General features: G+C 42.4%; 1 protein-coding gene across 1 annotated transcript; it reads right to left on the reverse strand.

The window, feature by feature from the left end:
- Positions 1-1962: 1962 nt before the first annotated feature.
- LOC112234228 (zinc finger protein ZFMSA12A-like) lies at positions 1963-17122 on the reverse strand. Its single transcript, XM_024402283.2, has 9 exons — positions 16970-17122; positions 16128-16330; positions 15662-15721; positions 15390-15485; positions 5112-5222; positions 4877-5000; positions 4316-4565; positions 4124-4173; positions 1963-4002 (listed from the first exon to the last, which is right to left on the reverse strand). Exons 1-9 carry the CDS (start codon positions 17025-17027, stop codon positions 2687-2689), a joined length of 2268 nt encoding a protein of 755 aa, XP_024258051.1. The 5' UTR covers positions 17028-17122; the 3' UTR covers positions 1963-2686.
- Positions 17123-18362: the final 1240 nt, after the last annotated feature.

The raw sequence follows: 18362 nt of genomic DNA on the forward strand, positions 1-18362 counted from the left end.
TTCTCTTACATCCGCAAGCAGAGTCTGAACATCAAACAGGATGGCATTGTCTCCCTCAATCCGTGCAATGTCTACTGCTATAGGTTTCAAGAATTTCAGGCTGCTTACCACTCTCTCCCAAAATACATCCAGGAGGATCCTCTTGATGGGGCTGTCCATATCGGCAGACTGTGATATGGCCATTTCTTGAAGACGACTTCCCCTCCAGGAGACTGTCACCATGATGACAACACCACCCAAACGGGTGTTGCTGGGCAGCTTCAATTTGGTGCTCTTATTCTTCTCACTTTGGCTTGGTGAGGTAGATTGCTGTTATAACTTGATGGCCCTTCACATACCTAACCATTTCTTTTGCTCTCTTGTAGTGTATCCAGTGTATCCAGTGCCATGTCCTTGAGGAGCAGATTCAATGCATGAGCAGCACAGCCAATGGGTGTGATGTGAGGGTAGGACTCCTCCACTTTAGACCAAGCAGCCTTCATGTTCGCAGCATTGTCTGTCACCAGTGCAAATACCTTCTGTGGTCCAAGGTCATTGATGACTGCCTTCAGCTCATCTGCAATGTAGAGACTGGTGTGTCTGTTGTCCCTTGTGTCTGTGCTCTTGTAGAATAGTAGTTGGGGGGTGGAGATGTAGTTAATTATTCATTTCCCACAAACATTAGACCACCCATTAGAGATGATTGCAATACAGTCTGCTTTCTCGATGATTTGCTTAACCTTCACTCGAACTCTGTTGAACTCTGCATCCAGCAAATTAGTAGATAAAGCATGTCTGGTTGGAGGGGTGTATGCTGGGCGAAGAACATTCAGAAATCTCTTCCAATACACATTCACTGTGAGCATCAGAGGTGAACCAGTTGCATTCAAAGCTCGAGCAAGACATTCATCATCATTTCTCTGGCTACGTTCCTCCATCGAGTCAAAAATTTGTCTGATTCCAGGAGGACCATGAGCTGTTGCTATCAATAAGGTGTCTGATTCATCATTTTCACCTCAAATAGAAGAAGAGGGACTTTTGTCAGAGGTTGCTTGTTGTGAGTGCTGAGGGAACTTTATGCACTTGGCCAGATGATTCTCCATCTTTGTTGCATTTTTCACATATGATTTGGCACACTACTTGCAAATGTACACAGCTTTTCCTTCTACATTAGCTGCAGTGAAATGTCTCCACAAATCAGACCGTGCCTGTGGCATTTTCCTGTAAATATTAGAAAAACATGAGTAAAAAAACAACAAATACAATTCCATGTACAGATAAATAGTTTAACAGTTAGATTAAACAACTTCTTTGTAAGATTTTTTTATTTTAATTAAACATGTATGGAAACAGGTGAATTAACACTTCAGTTAGCAGGCAAAAACCCACATGGTAGCAAAAACTAACTAGCAGAAATTGTTATGTTAGACATGATTTAAACACACTTTGCTGTAGGCTACTGTTTACTAGTTAACAAAAAAATAATGTATGCCATATAAAATATATTCTTCCCACCCAGTATTGTAATCAAAACTTACCAGAAAGCATGTAGTCCTTGGCTCAGACAGTGTAGTAGTGTGGGCTCAATAGCATCTCATTTGTGTGCAAGATCTTGAGAATCAGCTGTACATGTGATGGAAGAGTGCACTGTGCATGCAGAGGATTGCAATTCCATTGAATTGGGGACAGTTTAACCAAAATATGCCACAATACCTTGAATTGCCTTATGTGTATCCCACAAAAAAAGGTTCACTTTTATGAGCAAACTTTTTTGATGAATTTAAGCTAAATTCCCAGGCTTAACTTCTCATGGAAAATTTCCAGAAATTTGTTTCCGACCCTTTGCAACCCTAGTTGTGAGCAGACAATAACCCAGAAAACAGAACACACAACCTAATGGCCTTGCGATAGCATGCGATTGTGTTACTTGTGACCAACCTGCACAGAGAGAGCACAGTGCCCTTAAAATAAATAAATAGAAGCTTAAGTATTAAAACCTTTAATAATAGGTATAACAAAGAATATCACAACCCTCCAAATATAACACCAGAAAATACACATTTTCTAGATTCCTTGAAAGTCTAGAAATACGCTTATCAAATAACACATTATCATTATTACTGTTAGAGTAAATACTTATATTACAATTGCACATGCATTTCACCAGTTCACCCTCTATCCATGACTACCGCTCCTATTACATAAACATGTCTACATGCAAACAGCTCTACATGTCTAATACATCTGTAAAGGAATAATATTTGTAATGAGAAAAACAGAACATCACATGAAACTATAAAGTAGCTTCTTAATTGGTCCGGTAACCTTGGCAACCAAATCAGCTACTTGATGAGGTTCTGAGACATGATGTATAGAGAAAGACTAGAGAGTCTACACCCCACCTCACCTACCAAAGCCCCTCCCCCATCCGTGAATGACGCCATTGACGCACGTTTTTGGAAAACCTACAATGGACAATTCCTTTGTTTCTGTGTTAATGATAAATTCTTAGTTGTTCCAATTCAATTCTGTGCATGAAGCCATTGCAGAGCGTTTGTTTGAAACCTACAATGAAAAAAGCCGTTGTTTCCGTGTTAACAATAATTAGAACACCCATTAATCTCTCTGGACTAGTATTGATTTTTCCCCATAACTTGTTGCTTCGCTAGCGAATTGCACTCCCATTTTTCCACGCGCATGGCAGCATTCAACAATTTGAAGGACCGCCTCCTAGTCTCTCCATGGCATAGCCTCGGGACATGCCAACATGTGCCAACATTTTTATGTTAAGGCTGTCATGATAGATCGCTGGTACGGCCACATGTCCAGCCACGGCGGCCACATGACCAGCCATGGCGGCCGCATGTCCAGCCATGGCAGTCGCATGTCCAGTCATGGCAGTCGCATTAGTAGGATTCTCCTTCATGTGATAGCTTGGTTGTGAACTGCGTTTGGAATTATTCGGGCAACGAGGCCGTGAATAAGGCTTCTGCCCTGAATGAACTAGCAAATGTTTCTTTAAGCAAGTTTTCCGGATAAAACTCCTTCCACATTCATTACAAGTGAAGGGACGCTCTCCAGTATGCCCACGCATGTGGACGACTAAATGGCTCGACTTAGTAAAACGTTTGTCACACTCTTTGCATTGGTAGGGTTTCTCCCCAGTGTGAAAGCGCTGGTGTACCTGCAGATTCCCTGCTGACTGAAAGGTCTTCCCACACACAGAGCACATGTAGGGTCTCTCCCCTGTGTGGATCCTTATGTGCACATTGAGATTACCTTTCTGAGTGAAACATTTCCCACAGTAGGAGCAGGGGAAGGGACGATAATTCAAATGAGTGCGCACGTGATCCTTAAGGCGTCGGTTTGTTACAAAGGACTTTCCACATTGGTGACAATGGTGAGTTTTCGGAAGCTGCAATCCTTTCTTCTTCTTTGGAAGGTGCGACGATGGCCTCAGATCCGACCTCTTGTGGGCTTCCACGTGGTGCACTAGACTGGGTAAGTTGCTGAAGGTCATTCCACATGTGTGACAGTCAAGAGTTTGGGGGACTCCGTGAATTTTTTCGTGAGCATGCAGTTGATCCATTTCGGAAAAGGCCATTGCGCAATGACGGCACTGGAATGGTTGTTGCTGTGGTGTCTTAAAACTCTTCCCGCTCTGTGGACAGATGTACATGACTTCGTTGTGTGGACACTGGTGTCTCAATTTCTCACGCAGAGAACCAAACTCTCTCCAGCATTTGGGGCAGCTAAAGGCAGTGCCCACACATTGCATCCTCTTATGGTTTGACAGACTTGTAAAGAATTTGAATCTATTCCCGCAGTTGGAGCACTTGTATGGATTATCCCCACAGTGAATTTGCTGGTGTTGGACAAGTTGAGACTGATAATTAAAGCACTTCCCACACTGAGGACACTGGTGGACAACCATGTGTGATGAACTGGAAGTAGATGGGGCACACTCATTTGAAGCTGAAGAAAGGGGAGTCAACACCTGAAACGACACCCCTGCAACGGTGTCTGCGGAAAAATGAATACAAATATTAAAGTTATTGAAGTTTCCCCTACCATTGCCCCACAATGGTCAACTGAGGCTTTCCAAAGGGTAAATGTACTCAACTAAAAGTTTGTGAGGTCTCACCTGTATCACCACCTTGCACGACACTGGTAGGAGAAAGACCAGAACCAGCCCTGTGAAAGGCACAAAACAGAAATGCAAATTGTTGACTATTACTGGGTCAAGTGGTAAGTTTGTTTGATAGACTGTCCAAATGCAAATGGTTATTTACCAACTGTACCATTTGAAACAACAAAAATACATTTATTCTCATACCTTTTCTGTGTTGGGTCATCCTCTACATCAATATCATCTTCATTCCCTTCATCACAGGTTTCATCGCAGCCTATAATATCTCTTGTGCTCCCCATTTCCACTAAATGTGATGCCAACTCCATCCTTTGGCAGTCTCTGCTTTGTGTCCCAGTCCTCATCCCCACACCAGTGTCCAGATTGGTACGATTTAACTGGTCAGGGAAGGCATCAGATTCAATATCTGATTCCTGAGGAATGTCAGAGGAGGAAACTGCACAGACAAAAACATTAAAAACACACTTTGAATAATATCTCGGTGACTGTTCTGAAAACCTAGAGGAAAAACTTCTCAAATCCATAATTTACATTACTTTACATTTTAATCCATCACTTTATTTGGCTAATCCTTCCAACTTTAAATCCCTTCCAAATGAACAAGGAAGGTAAGGAACATGGTGAGAGGAACTTCCTGCACATAAATCAGATGATTATCCTCAGATGCTGTTGTTCCATCAATAAACCTTCTGACCATGTGGTGCTAAAATTATATATACAAAAATTGATACTTTTCTATGAACTTACTGTTTGTGTACAATGTTCTGCATTGTTTGTAATTCTGGAGCAGAAACTGGAGATCTTCTGAGTGAGAGAAAGACTGCAGGCATTCATCTAGGCCAGAGGAGCCAGCACTCAGCAACAATGCAGTCTAGGGAAAAGAGGGACACAAGTAAAATGCCAAAATAGATTCCAGGCCAACTACAGTTATTAATTTGAATGCTGTTGTCTCAAGACTGTCTTACGAAAGTGATTTCTGCACCTGCTTAAAGTCTGGTAGTGTAAGCAGCTCTTCCAATCTAGTGAGAAAGTCACAGACCAGTTCCTGAAGCACTTGGTCAAAATCAGGTCTGAATTCTTCAGGAAACACCACCTGAGAAGATGGAGAGTCAGTGAGATAATGCAAAAGGGAAAATAATTAGATGTTTTATATTTATAGACCCTGAATGATCCTAGCCTGGGTGCCAAGCCTGTTTCGGCTGTCTTGGCACCCAGGCTAGCACAATCCAGTACCCACAGTGGCATAGACTGGCATCCCAATTCTCATATTTGCTTACGCCTTTGACCAATCACACCAGATTTTTTCACATCAGATCTGATTGGTCAAAATACCAATGACTGAAAAAAATTCTGAATTGGGCTGTCTGTGTATACCCAGTTTAGACAAATTAATGTTAGAGAATGACTAGTTATGATTTATAATAGCGTAGGCTTATTCACTATTCAAATGCTATCTTGACTAACAATCTTACTGAATCTCAACTCAACTATATTTTCCACGAACATCATAACTAACTTGAGTCAGGCCAGAGAAAATGTTCAAGTAAAGGCCCGCACAGACTGCATGATTTTAGCCGTCTTATGCCACGATTTTGCCCTCCCAGACAAAATGTCCATGTGGTGATCAAATTCTTAGGTCGTAAACGATTGTCGGACGTCTTGGCTTGTTCAGTGTGACAGGGTCTACTGATTAAAGGAAAACTCCACTCTTTTGAGTTAGTCCATTGTTGATGTATAACTTTCAAAATACAGCTGTGTTTTGGTATTTGTGTATTTCGATAGTTATATATCTTGAAAACTTGATTGCTGACATGTGCCCTCCAAGCGCACCACTAAGCTAAGGACCCTGGGATTAAACACAGTCCTCTGCAACTGGAGGAATGGTGGAAAATAAGTATTTGGTCACCTACAAACAAGCAAGATTTCTGGTTCTCACAGACCTGTAACTTCTTCTTTAAGAGGCTCCTCTGTCCTCCACTCGTTACCTGTATTAATGGCACCTGTTTGAACTTGTTATCAGTGTAAAAGACACCTGTCCACAACCTCAAACAGTCACACTCCAAACTCCACTATGGCCAAGACCAAAGAGCTTTCAAAGGACACCAGAAACAAAATTGTAGTCCTGCACCAGGCTGGGAAGACAATCTGCAATAGGTAAGCAGCTTGGTTTGAAGAAAATCAACTGTGGGAGCAATTATTAGGAAATGGAAGACATACAAGACCACTGATAATCTCCCTCGATCTGGGGCTCCATGCAAGATCTCACCCCGTGGGGTCAAAATGATCACAAGAACGGTGAGCAAAAATCCCAGAAACCACACGGGGGGACCTAGTGAATGACCTGCAGAGAGCTGGGACCAAAGTAGCACACTACGCCGCCAGGAACTCAAATCCTGCAGTGCTAGACGTGTCCCCCTGCTTAAGCCAGTACATGTCCAGGCCTATCTGAAGTTTGCTAGAGAGCATTTAGATGATCCAGAAGAAGATTGGGAGAATGTCATATGGTCAGATGAAACCAAAATATAACTTTTTGGTAAAAACTTGACTCGTCGTGTTTGGAGGACAAAGAATGCTGAGTTGCATCCAAAGAACATCATATCTACTGTGAAGCATGGGGGTGGAAACATCATGCTTTGGGGCTGTTTTTCTGCAAAGGGACCAGGACGACTGATCCGTGTAAAGGAAAGAATGAATGGGGCCATGTATCATGAGATTTTGAGTGAAAACCTCCTTCCATCAGCAAGGGCATTGAAGATGAAACGTGGCTGGGTCTTTCAGCATGACAATGATCCCAAACACACCGCTCGGGCAACGAAGGAGTGGCTTCGTAAGAAGCATTTCAAGGTCCTGGAGTGGCCTAGCCAGTCTCCAGATCTCAACCACATAGAAAATCTTTGGAGGAAGTTGAAAGTCCGTGTTGCCCAGCAACAGCCCCAAAACATCACTGCTCTAGAGGAGATCTGCATGGAGGAATGGGCCAAAATACCAGCAACAGTGTGTGAAAACCTTGTGAAGACTTACAGAAAACGTTTGACCTCTGTCATTGCCAACAAAGGGTATATAACAAAAGTATTGAGATAAACTTTTGTTATTGACCAAATACTTATTTTCCACCATAAATTGCAAATAAATTCATTAAAAATCCTACAATGTGATTTTCTGGATTTTTTTTCTCATTTTGTCTATCATAGTTGAAGTGTACCTATGATAAATTACAGGCCTCATCTTTTTAAGTGGGAGAACTTGCACAGTTGGTGGCTGACTAAATACTTTTTTGCCCCACTGTAGGTGAAAGTTGAGATATTTGAAATGGTATTTGAACCCCACTGTATATCAATGACTTCTCAGTTATGTTGCAGGGCCGTGTTGGTGATGCCCAGAGACCAAAACCTCGCAAATACCCTTTGGTAACTCCTTACATTGCCCTTTGTCAAGGGCTACTCTATCGTTTACAGAAGTAGGCAAAGAACTTATATCTGCCTTATGCCCAAAGTGTATGTTGTACCGGCCCGGAATCTACATCTCTGACAGTACCGTGCGACAGACGTGTCCCACCTGTCAGCTGACTGCCCAAGTAGCGCGTACCCCGCTTCCCATCATTGAGACCCCATTTGATAGACAAGGGATTGACCTAATTTGACCTCTACCAAAGGCTGGCAAAGGATACTGATATATCCTGGTGGTGGTAGACTATGCCACCAGGTACCCGGAGGCAATTCCCCTATGAACCATCACTACCAAGGCCATAGCCAAGGAGTTGGTACATATGTTCACAAGGGTGGGCCTTCCAAGAGTTCAATCCTGGTGACCGAGTGCTCCTTCTGCCCACCACAGAAAGAAAGTTCCTCGCCCGGTGGCAGGGGCCCTACGCGGTCATGGAGACCCAGTGACGTGCGGGATAAACCAGCCAGATCGCCGTAAACGGGAGCAAGAATATCAGATTAACCTTCTGAAGAAGTGGGAGGAGGATGATGTTACTGTGGCCTTTGTCTCCACAGAGCTTCCTCAGGAAATACCCTGAGATGTCGTAAACATGGGCCTAGACCTTACTCCAACAACTCCAAGAAGTAAAACACTTTATTGATCAGTACATGAATATCTTCCCTCAGGGATATCTTCCGTGGACAGATGTCGCCCTAGTATCCAAGCAACTAGCCCTATCCAGCCACCAAGACTCAGGTGAGAGCCTTCATGGGACTGGCCAGTTACTACCGGCGGTTTATTCCATGGATCTTCAAACCTCCCTCTGTTTAGGACCAGTCCTGAGGTCACCAGACTACTCCCAGCCTTACGTCGTCCAAACATGCGCCTCTGAAACTGGACAGGGAGCCGTCCAGTCCCAGGTCTGGGATGGTTAAGAACATTATGCTTTAATCAGCAGTCTAAAGCTCCTACCTATGGAACAGAAGTATGCTACCGTATAAAAATGTCTGGCTATAAAATGGGCTGTCTGCTCCCTATCCTACTACCATGGGAAGACAGTTCACCCTGGAGACAGACCATGCACCCTTGCAGTGGATGGCCAAGGACATAAATGACCGGGCGACCCGCTGGTTCCTCGAGCTACAACCATACAACTTTGTGGTTCGACACAGACCAGGGTCTGCTCATGGGAACGCTGATGCCCTCTACCAGCTCCATTTTCTCTTCTCTCCCACCAATTCCTCTCATGGCTCGGAGTTAAAGGGAGGGGTGTGTGGCACCATGAAAGGCATGGGCATAGGTGTGGCTGAAGGACTCTCAGTGCAGCAACATGGACAGAACCACCCCACCTTAGCACAGGAGACAGGTGCGCTCAATTCAGCCCCATGGACAACGGCACTCAGTTTAGCACTGTGCAAGGCCGCACTACCTTCAGCACAAGGCCAGCTGAAGACAGTGCCACAGCGCTGCTCAACCTGTGCAGGATTACTAGTCAGCACACCTGCAAGGCATTCCCTAATCAACTGACTGGCACAAGATTGGAAGGCTGGACCTAACTCAAGTGAGCAGTTAGGAAGACACAGCGTGCCTACTCTTCTTCCACAGACTTCTCAGAAGGAGAGTTACGGACTCTGCCAGTGAAGCCACACCGCCGCAAGAGACTACAGGTGGCCGCCCACTTTAACCACCCACTTGCCTGAACAGCTTGTGGACTACAACGCCAGAGACACAAAAAGCTCATGTAAAAGCATCTCAAACTTGAACTCGTTGCGTTTACACTTACTGCCACTTGTGTAGTCGGGCACAACCCACTCTTCCCGACAGTACACCATGTATATAGTCAAGATATCGTTACTCATTGCATTTACACCTTATTCATTTATATAATTTCTCTGCATTATTGGAAAGGGACACATTATCAGAACCCTGCATAATGCACATTCACTAACAATGTAGCAGGCATTAGACTACAGAAAATGAACACAGGTTAAATCAAGCTTTATTTATACAGCACACTTCAGAAATGAATGCAACAATGTTCTTCACAGGAATTTTTTTTTTTGTACAAAGATGATGAACAACAAAAACTGAATGACTAAAACGCACCCGAAGGAAAAGCAAAGCTTAAAAGGTGTGTCAAGATCTTTTTAAAATTCTAATTACAGTTTTGGCCCCTTCAGGTTATTTCACCTTTATTTAACCAGGGAGGCCAGTTGAGAACAAGTTCTCATTTACAACTGCGACCTGGCCAAAATAAAGCAAAGGAGTGCGACAAAAACAGAGTTACAAATGGGATAAACAAACGTACAGCCAAAAACACAATATAAAAATATATGTACAGTGTGTGTAAATGTAGTAAGATTAGGGAGGTAAGGCACTAAATAGGCCAATAGTGGCAAATTAATTACAATTTAGCATTAACACTGGAGTGATAGATGTGCAGATGATGATGTGTAAGTAGAGATACTGGGGTGCAAAAGAGCAAGAAGATAAATACCAATATGGGGATGAGGTAGTTGGATGTGCTATTTACAGATTGGCTGTGTACAGGTACAGTGATCGGTAAGCTGCTCTGACAGCTGATGCTTAAAGTTAGTGAGGGAGATATGAGTCTCTAGCTTCAGTGATTTTTGCAATTCGTTCCAGTCATTGGCAGCAGAGAACTGGAAGGAAAGGCAGCCAAAGTAAGTGTTGGCTTTGGGGATGACCAGTGAAATATACCTGCTGGAGAGCATGCTACGGGTGGGTGTTGCTAGAGTGACCAGTGAGCTGAGATAAGGCGGGGCTTTACCTAGCAAAGACGTACAGATGACCTGGAGCCAGTGGGTTTGGCAACAAATATGTAGCGAGGGCCAGCCAACAAGAGCATCCAGGTCGCAGTGGTGGGTAGTATATGGGGCATTGGTGATAAAACGGATGGCACTGTGAAAGACTACATCCAGTTTGCTGAGTAGAGAGTTGGAGGCTATTTTGTAAATGACATCGCCGAAGTCAAGGATCTGTAGGATAGTCAGTTTTACGAGGGTATGTGTATATGTTTGGCAGCATGAGTGAAGGAGGCTTTGTTGCGAAACAGGATGCCGATTCTAGATTTAATTTTGGATTGGATATGCTTAATGTGAGTCTGGAAGGAGAATTTACAGTCTAACCAGACACCTAGGTATTTGTAGCTGTCCACATACTCTAGGTCAGAACCGTCCAGAGTAGTGATGCTAGTCAGGCGGGCGGGCAGCGATCGGTTGAAGAGCATGCATTTAGTTTTACTAGCATTTAAGAGCAGTTGGAGGCCGCAGAAGGAGTGTTGTATGTCACTGAAGCTCGTTTGGGGGTTTGTTAACTTCTCTAGGGTAGGGGGCAGCATTTGGAATTTTGGATGAAAAGCATGCCCAAATTAAACTGCCCTCTACTCGGGCCCAGAAGATAGGATATGCATATAATTAGTAGATCTGGATGGAAAACACTAAAGTTTCCAAAACTGTTAAAATAATGTCTGTGAGTATAACAGAACTGATTTGGCAGGCGAAAACCTGAGAAAAATCCATTCGGGAAGTGGGAATTTTGTTGTTGTTGTTTTCTATTCAATGCCATTACAGAATCCATTGACTTAGGACTCAAATTGCAGTTACTATGCCTTCCACTAGATGTCAACAGTCTTTAGAAATTGTTTCAGGCTTGTATTCTGAAAAATGAGGGAGTAAGAGCACTCTGAATGAGTGGACCCTGCTGTGTCACAGAGCTTTTTCATGCGTGCAACCAGAGAGAGTGCCTTTCTTGTTTACCTTTTATATTGACAACATTATTATCCGGTTAAAATATTATAGATAATTTAGGCTAAAAACAACCTGAGGATTGAATATAAACATCATTTGACATGTTTCTATGAACTTTACAGATACAATTTTGATTTTTTTTGTCTGCCTGTTGTGACTGCGTTTGAGCCTGTGGATTACTGAATAAAACGCGAAAATAAAACAGAGGTTTTCGGATATAAAGAGAGACTTTATCAAACAAAAGGAACATTTAAAAAAATAAATGAATGTCTGAGTGCAAACACAATTGGCTTTCAAAGACTTTAGAAAGTCAGGGCAGGATGGATATAGGTCTGTAACAGTTTGGGTTTAGAGTGTCTCCCCCTTTGAAGAGGGGGGTGAGAACGGTAGCTTTCCAATCTTTGGGGATCTCAGACGATACGAAAGAGAAGGTGAACAGGCTAGTAATAGGGTTTGCAACAACTGCGGCAGATAATTTTAGACAGAGGGTCCAGATTGTCTAGCCCAGCTGATTTGTAGGGATCCAGATTTTGCAGCTCTTTCAGAACATCAGCTGTCTAGATTTGGGTGAAGGAGAAGAGGGGGATGCTTGGGCAAGTTGCTGCAGGGGGTGCAGAGCTGTTGGCCGTGGTAGGGGTAGCCAGGTGGAAAGCATGGCTAGCCGTAGAAAAAGCTTATTGGAATTATTGATTATCGTAGATTTAAATCGGTGGTGACAGTGTTTCCTAGCCTCAGTGCAGTGGGCAGCTGGGAGGAGGTGCTCTTATTCTCCATGGACTTTACAGTGTCCCACAACTTTTTGGAATTAGTGCTACAGGATGCAAATTTCTTTTTGAAAAAGCTAGCCTTAGCTTTCTTAACTGCCTGTATATTGGTTCCTGACATCCATGAAAAGTTGCATATCGTGGGGGCTATTCGATGATAATGCAGAACGCCACAGGATGTTTTTGTGCTGGTCAAGGGCAGTCAAGTCTGGGGTGAACCAAGGATTATAATCTGTTCTTAGTTCTACATTTTTTGAACGGGGCATGCTTATTTAAGATGGTGAGGAAAGCACTTTTAAAGGCATTTAAAGACTATTCCAGAGGCATAGTAACTAAAGGCTGCCTCTCCATGACTCCTGGGCCTAGGCTTTGGGATAGTTAAAAGACCAGTGCGCCAGAGGACCTGAGAGACCTACTGGGTACATAACTTAAAAGCATGTCTGACATGTATTGTGGTGAACAATCATGGATTGATTTAAAAACCAATAGAAATTAATTCTAAAAACGCACAGGAAGCCAGTACTGACACCTTAAGACCGGTGTATTGTGTGCTGTCTGTCTGGTCTTGGTCAGTACCCATGCTGCAGCATTCTGTATGTTTTTTTGCAGTTAACCAATGACTTTCTTGGGTAGATCAGACAGAAGAGCATTACAGGAGTCAAGCCTGCTTGTAATACAAGCATGGATGAGTCTCTGTATCAGCCCAAGAGAACATTGGACACACCGTGGCAATGTTCCTCTGGTGGTAAAAAGATGAGTCGAAATAGAGTTCAGAATCTAAAATAACACCCAGGTTTTTTATCTGTCTTGTCCGTGAATTGATAGGTGTGGACAGATTCTCTCTGTGCTTTGGCTCCAACAAGTACCACCTCGGTCTTGACTTGATTTAGTTGGAGGAAGTTGTGAGCCATCCAATTATTTAAATCACTAATTCAGTCTAATAGTTTATCCGTGGATCTAAAATCCTCTGGTGACACTATTGTAAAAGGTTGTGTATCGTCTGCATAGCAGTGAAAATCAATGCTGTGCTTTCTGATAATGCTGCAAAGGGGTAACATATATAAACTGAACAGAACCAAACCCAAAATCGAACTGTGTCAAACGCCACGTGATATGTTCACCAGGGGTGACAAAAAACTCAAGACTGGATAAATAGGTACTAAACCATTTTAGAACTGGACCGGAGAGGCCAACCCACCTCTCCAGTCTGTCCAGAAGGACATCATGGTCAACAGTGTTGAATGTAGCACTTAAATCCAAGATTACAACGGACAGAGAGCTGTTTGGCATCTGTGTTGCCTCTAAAATAATTTACAATTTTAACAAAGGCTGTGTCTGTGCTAGTCCTGAAAACCAGATTGGGGAAAAAAAGAAGCTGTTTGAAAACAATTTCTCCAGATTTTTGCTTATGAACGGAAGGTTGGAACATAGCCAAAAATTGCTAAAAGCTGAAGAATCTAGATGACTTTTCTTCAGAAGGGGTTTCACCATAGCAGTTTATTGCAGTGGGGAAAGTGCCTGTGAACAGGGAGTGATTAACAATAGCTTTCACTTCTTCAGATATGCAATTAAAAACTGTTTTGAAAAAGGTGGTGGGGATAGGATAGAGAAGGCAGGTAGAAGGTTTAAGTTGTGATATCACTTTCCTGAGCATGTCTGTGTCAACCAGGGAAAATAAATCCATAGTGGCTTTGCGTGGTAGTCTAGGGCACATATCAAAACTTATCATCAGGTCTTGCTTGACTGGCAAACATTTTAGGCTGGGTATCTCTGAAATATGCCGCAAACTCTTCACATTTAGATGTAGAGGAAAGTTCACATAGGTTTGCGAGGGTAGGATTTATCAGGCCATCAATGGTCAGGACTCGAGCACTGTCAAATTATTCAGATTAATAGAGATCAAGTTACAAAAATGAGTCCGTCTGGCATTTCTAATTGCTTTGTTATACATGCCAAGACGCTCTCTCAGAATATCATAATGGACTTGTAACTTTTACTTTCTCCACTACTACTTTCTGCAATTTCTCTTTAAAATGTAATAATTTCCTCTCTCAAACGCAAATAGCGAGTTGAAACCACTTGTCAAGGAGGAAGAAGTGATTTCTCATCTTTGTTGTTGTGAGTGACAGGGAGAGGGGCTTGGTGTGTGTGTGTGTGTGTGTGTGTGAACCAGAGGAAGAAGTGAAGCGAGCGGTTTCGTGCGCACTCAAATCTGTCCAAAATAAGCCCAATGCGTTTCAATGGGCTTATTTTGTACCTAAGCTTGTCGCTTGCTTTCCCGCCTTTGGGACAACGACCCCCATTGTTAGGGTGGAAACGTGCATCTCATCATTATATACAGATCTCTGGTGTAAATGGGAAGGCGCACAGAGCACAGAAGGAGCAAAGGAGACGAGAACCAAAAAGACAACATGAGAACAAGTGAACATAAAAGCTCATAAAAACAAAAACACTTGATTCTTGCAATACATTTACTTGGAATATCACACAAAACATCAATTCAAATTAAATTTGCTATAATCGCCCAGCCCTATAATGGACTAAAAAAAAACAAATACCAAAAGATAGTTTTGGGGTGGAATTTTCCTTTAAGTACCTCTACTTTCCCTAAGCTCCGAAAAAGTTATGGCAGTATGAAGGGTACAAATCTGTCGTTCTGCCCCTGAACAGGCAGTTAACCCACTGTTCCTAGGCCGTCATTGAAAATAAGAATTTGTTCTTAACTGACTTGCCTAGTTAAATAAAAGGTTAAAAAAAAATAAGAACATGACCAGAAATGACGCCATTCATAAAAACACATTGTATAATGAAAGCTTAGTGCAAGTAATTGGCTCTGTAGTTAAAATAACCATCACACCTTGAATGTTAAAATTGCAATGCTTTTATTGAGCAATCCCAATAATCATGCTACGGGGCTTATATTCGGCATTAGCTTTTCCATGTTGTGATGTACCTCTTCAATTCGAGAGTTAAGCTTTTTATTACAAGGACCGCTCAGTCACAGAGGTAGGAAAAGCAGTGTCTGTCAATCGACATTGCAACAACTTGTTGTTGTTCTTTTGACGCCAATGCTTGATACGCCCAGCTGACGTAGCCTAAGTCGACTGACGTAGCCTTGCAAGCCAATCGCACAATGTGACAACAGAACTGAGGCAAACCTTACAACCCAGCCAGGTTGATGTCAAGATTGTAATTTGGTCACGTTGCACAGTGTGACATGTAATAATCATAAAAGACTGAATCTGATGTAGTGTGGGAAGGCCTTGTAGGTTCAAGACAAGCTTGGCATTAACAGCTACTTACTTGGACGAAGTGTTCACGCTCAACCGGGTCTATAATCAAGTTTTGGGTGAGCTTGGCAAAGTTAGCTTCAGGTGATTCCATGCCTGCATCATTGGACTGTAAAACAAAGTTTTTTTTTTTTTTAAGATTCATTTTTAGACAACTATCCATACCAACAATCTTAAATCTCTTGTATTTAAATGTTGCTTAATTATGAGGGTGTTAATTATCTCAGTGTCCAGCAGAACAAAAGCTCCAATCTTGGCACAATATTTATACTTTGATTCACCAACCTGTGCATGTTGAGAAGACTTTATTCTATAAAGGAGGGTCTGGAGGCTGACAGGGTTTACCTGCAAGAAAAGTGGTCCAGTCTGATACTTTGCATAAAACTATTTTCTACATTTTACCTATACACTAAGAAAGTCCCCCTACTTCCTGGATAAAGTCTCATACTGTTTTTTTAATGGGCTTCAAGATATCATCAAATTCATGAAAACACAGTAATTTGAGATATGTGAAATTCTTCCTGATGCCTTATGGTTTTCGATTACAAAAACACAATTGAAAACATTAATAAAAGGCCTTGGGTAGAAGTAAATGAATCTACAAATAGAATGTAATGTCTTAAATGCCCATGTTATCATGATTTTTTAAAAGCCCATTCAAAAACAGTATGTGACAGGATGCAGGAAGTAGGTGGAACTATCCCAGCATTTTGAAGTGATTCTGTATGGCATAATATGTGGCATTTCTTACCCTTGCTCTCAGACCCAAAATAAGGAGGGTCCTCTGTCTGTCAGTCATAAGTTCTGTGACAGTTTGTGTTACCACGGTCACAAACTCCTCTAATTTTCCATAGTGCTTGATGGCCCTCTGTTGTGCTACCTGCCACATAAATGCAGACATCAGCCGTAGAGGTGGAACCAAAAGGCGCAGGGAGGAGAGCGGAATGGGGGAATCTATAATGTGAAAAGTAAGGTGAAGTTTGTTAGATGTCTAGCTAAATCAATTACATTTTCTAAGAACATTAACATAGCAGAACTAACTAAATGTGCTAGTTTTGCATATCTTAACTACAGATAGTTATTCATTGAGTGATAAGAAATGTTACGGTTGATATTACATTGCCAGCAGATAGCTAACTTAACCTTATAGTTTAGCTTGCACTTACGTATTAGCTATAAGGCTAGCTTGCACAGAATGTGCCCAAGTGGACACAATAACATAATTCAAAACTGAACGTGAGTTAGTCAATAACATAACAGATCGCCGTAGCGGCACTGCTAGATAGATCAAGGGGTTTTTGCTAAAAACGGCAAAGTAGGCCTAGCTACCCAGCTACTTCCTCGAGATCAGGGTCGTGTTCATTATGCACCGGAGGAGAAAAAAACGGACAGGGACAGTCTGAACTTATCCAATAAGAAACGCTCGTTTTCGTTTTGCATTGCAAAACGTTCAGTAAAGTGTACACTAATGAGGACGACCCTGCCTGATCATGGCTAGTTGGCCACCTAGCTAGAAAACCCAACCTAGACAGATGTATAGCAAGCAAAAACAAAATATTGTTTTATATAATATAAGTTACCACGAATACATACCCATTATGGCCCATGTGCCAATCAGTATCTTAGCTACCTTTGCTAGTGAGCGCCGCATGAGACGGTAGAAAGTAAACCTAGCTAGCCAACGTTACTGCCGACGAACAAAGAGGATGTGAAACCTTTGCCACCAGTAGGCCTATTACTCCAGCGTCCAAAATTGTCTTCAAAATAAAGGTCCTAATTACGGGCTCACAGCAATAATGTACTACTGAGTTTTGCAGTTCATAACACAAACCGGTGCGCCTGGCACATACTACCAAAAATACCCCGTTCAAAAGGCACGTAAATTTTGTGTCTTGCCCATTTACCCTCTGAATGGCACACATACACAATCCATGTCTCAATTATCTCAACTATTAAAAATCCTTATTTAACCTGTCTCCTCCCATTCATCTACACTGACTGAAGTGGACTTAAAGCTGCAATATGTCATATTTTTAGGCGACCAAATATTTACGAAATAAACTTAAGTTTAAAAAAAGTATTAAATCAAAAAGTAACAAGAAAATGACATAACAATAATGAGGCTATATACAGGGGATACTTGTGCTGAGTCAATGTGGGGTACAGGTTAATCAAGGTCATTTGTAAAGTGACTCTATGCATAGATAATAAACAGTGAATAGCAGCCGGGTGGCCATTTGATTAATTGTTCAGAAGTCTTATGGTTTGAAGGTAGAAGCTGTTAAGGAGCCTTTAAGGTCCAAGACGTGGCGCTCCGGTACTGCTTGTTGTGCAGTAGTAGAGAGAACAGTCTATGACTTGGGTGACTGGAGTCTTTAACCATTCTATGGGCCTCCCTCTGACACCGCCTAGTATATAGGTCCTGGATGTCAGGAAGCTTGGCCCCAGTGATGTACTGGGCCGTACGCACTACACTCTAACGCCTTACGTCAGATGCCGAGCAGTTGCCATACCAGGCGGTGATGCAACCGGTCAGGATGCTCTCGATGGTGCAGCTGTCGAACCTTTTGAGGATCTGGGGACCCATGCCAAATCTTTTCAGTCTTCTGAGGGGGAAAAGGTGTTGTCGTTCCCTCTTCACAACTGTCTTGGTGTGTTTGGACCATGATAGTTTGTTGGTGATGTGGACACCAAGGAACTTGAAACTCTCGGCCTGCTCCACTTCAGCCCTGTCGATGTTAATGTTAATATAATCAAAGGTCTGACTGCACAGAGGTGCTTGGGTAAATGATCACAACGGGGGACGAGCGTATCTTTCAGGGGAAGGGGGTGTATCTGATCTCATTCACCAAGGACTTGACAACGTTTAATCAAATCTCCCGTTTTTGCTCAATTTTGCATGCCTTCTCAAACAGCTGCAACTGTATATGTATTTATAAATCAAGTAATTGGCATTCCTGGTTATAGGTAAGAACCCTTTGCATGA

The sequence above is a fragment of the Oncorhynchus tshawytscha genome, linkage group LG17 (assembly GCF_018296145.1).
Source record: "Oncorhynchus tshawytscha isolate Ot180627B linkage group LG17, Otsh_v2.0, whole genome shotgun sequence".
Taxonomy (NCBI): Eukaryota; Metazoa; Chordata; class Actinopteri; order Salmoniformes; family Salmonidae; genus Oncorhynchus; species Oncorhynchus tshawytscha.

Excerpts from the sequence above, each read along its gene's own strand:
- LOC112234228 (XM_024402283.2), bottom strand. The coding sequence starts at position 17,027 with ATGCGGCGCTCACTAGCAAAGGTAGCTAAGATACTGATTGGCACATGG. Across the intron at positions 16,331-16,969 it reads TGGCACATGGGCCATAATGG|ATTCCCCCATTCCGCTCTCC; the intron begins GTATGTATTCGT and ends TTCACATTATAG. Across the intron at positions 4,174-4,315 it reads GATGACCCAACACAGAAAAG|GGCTGGTTCTGGTCTTTCTC; the intron begins GTATGAGAATAA and ends TGCCTTTCACAG.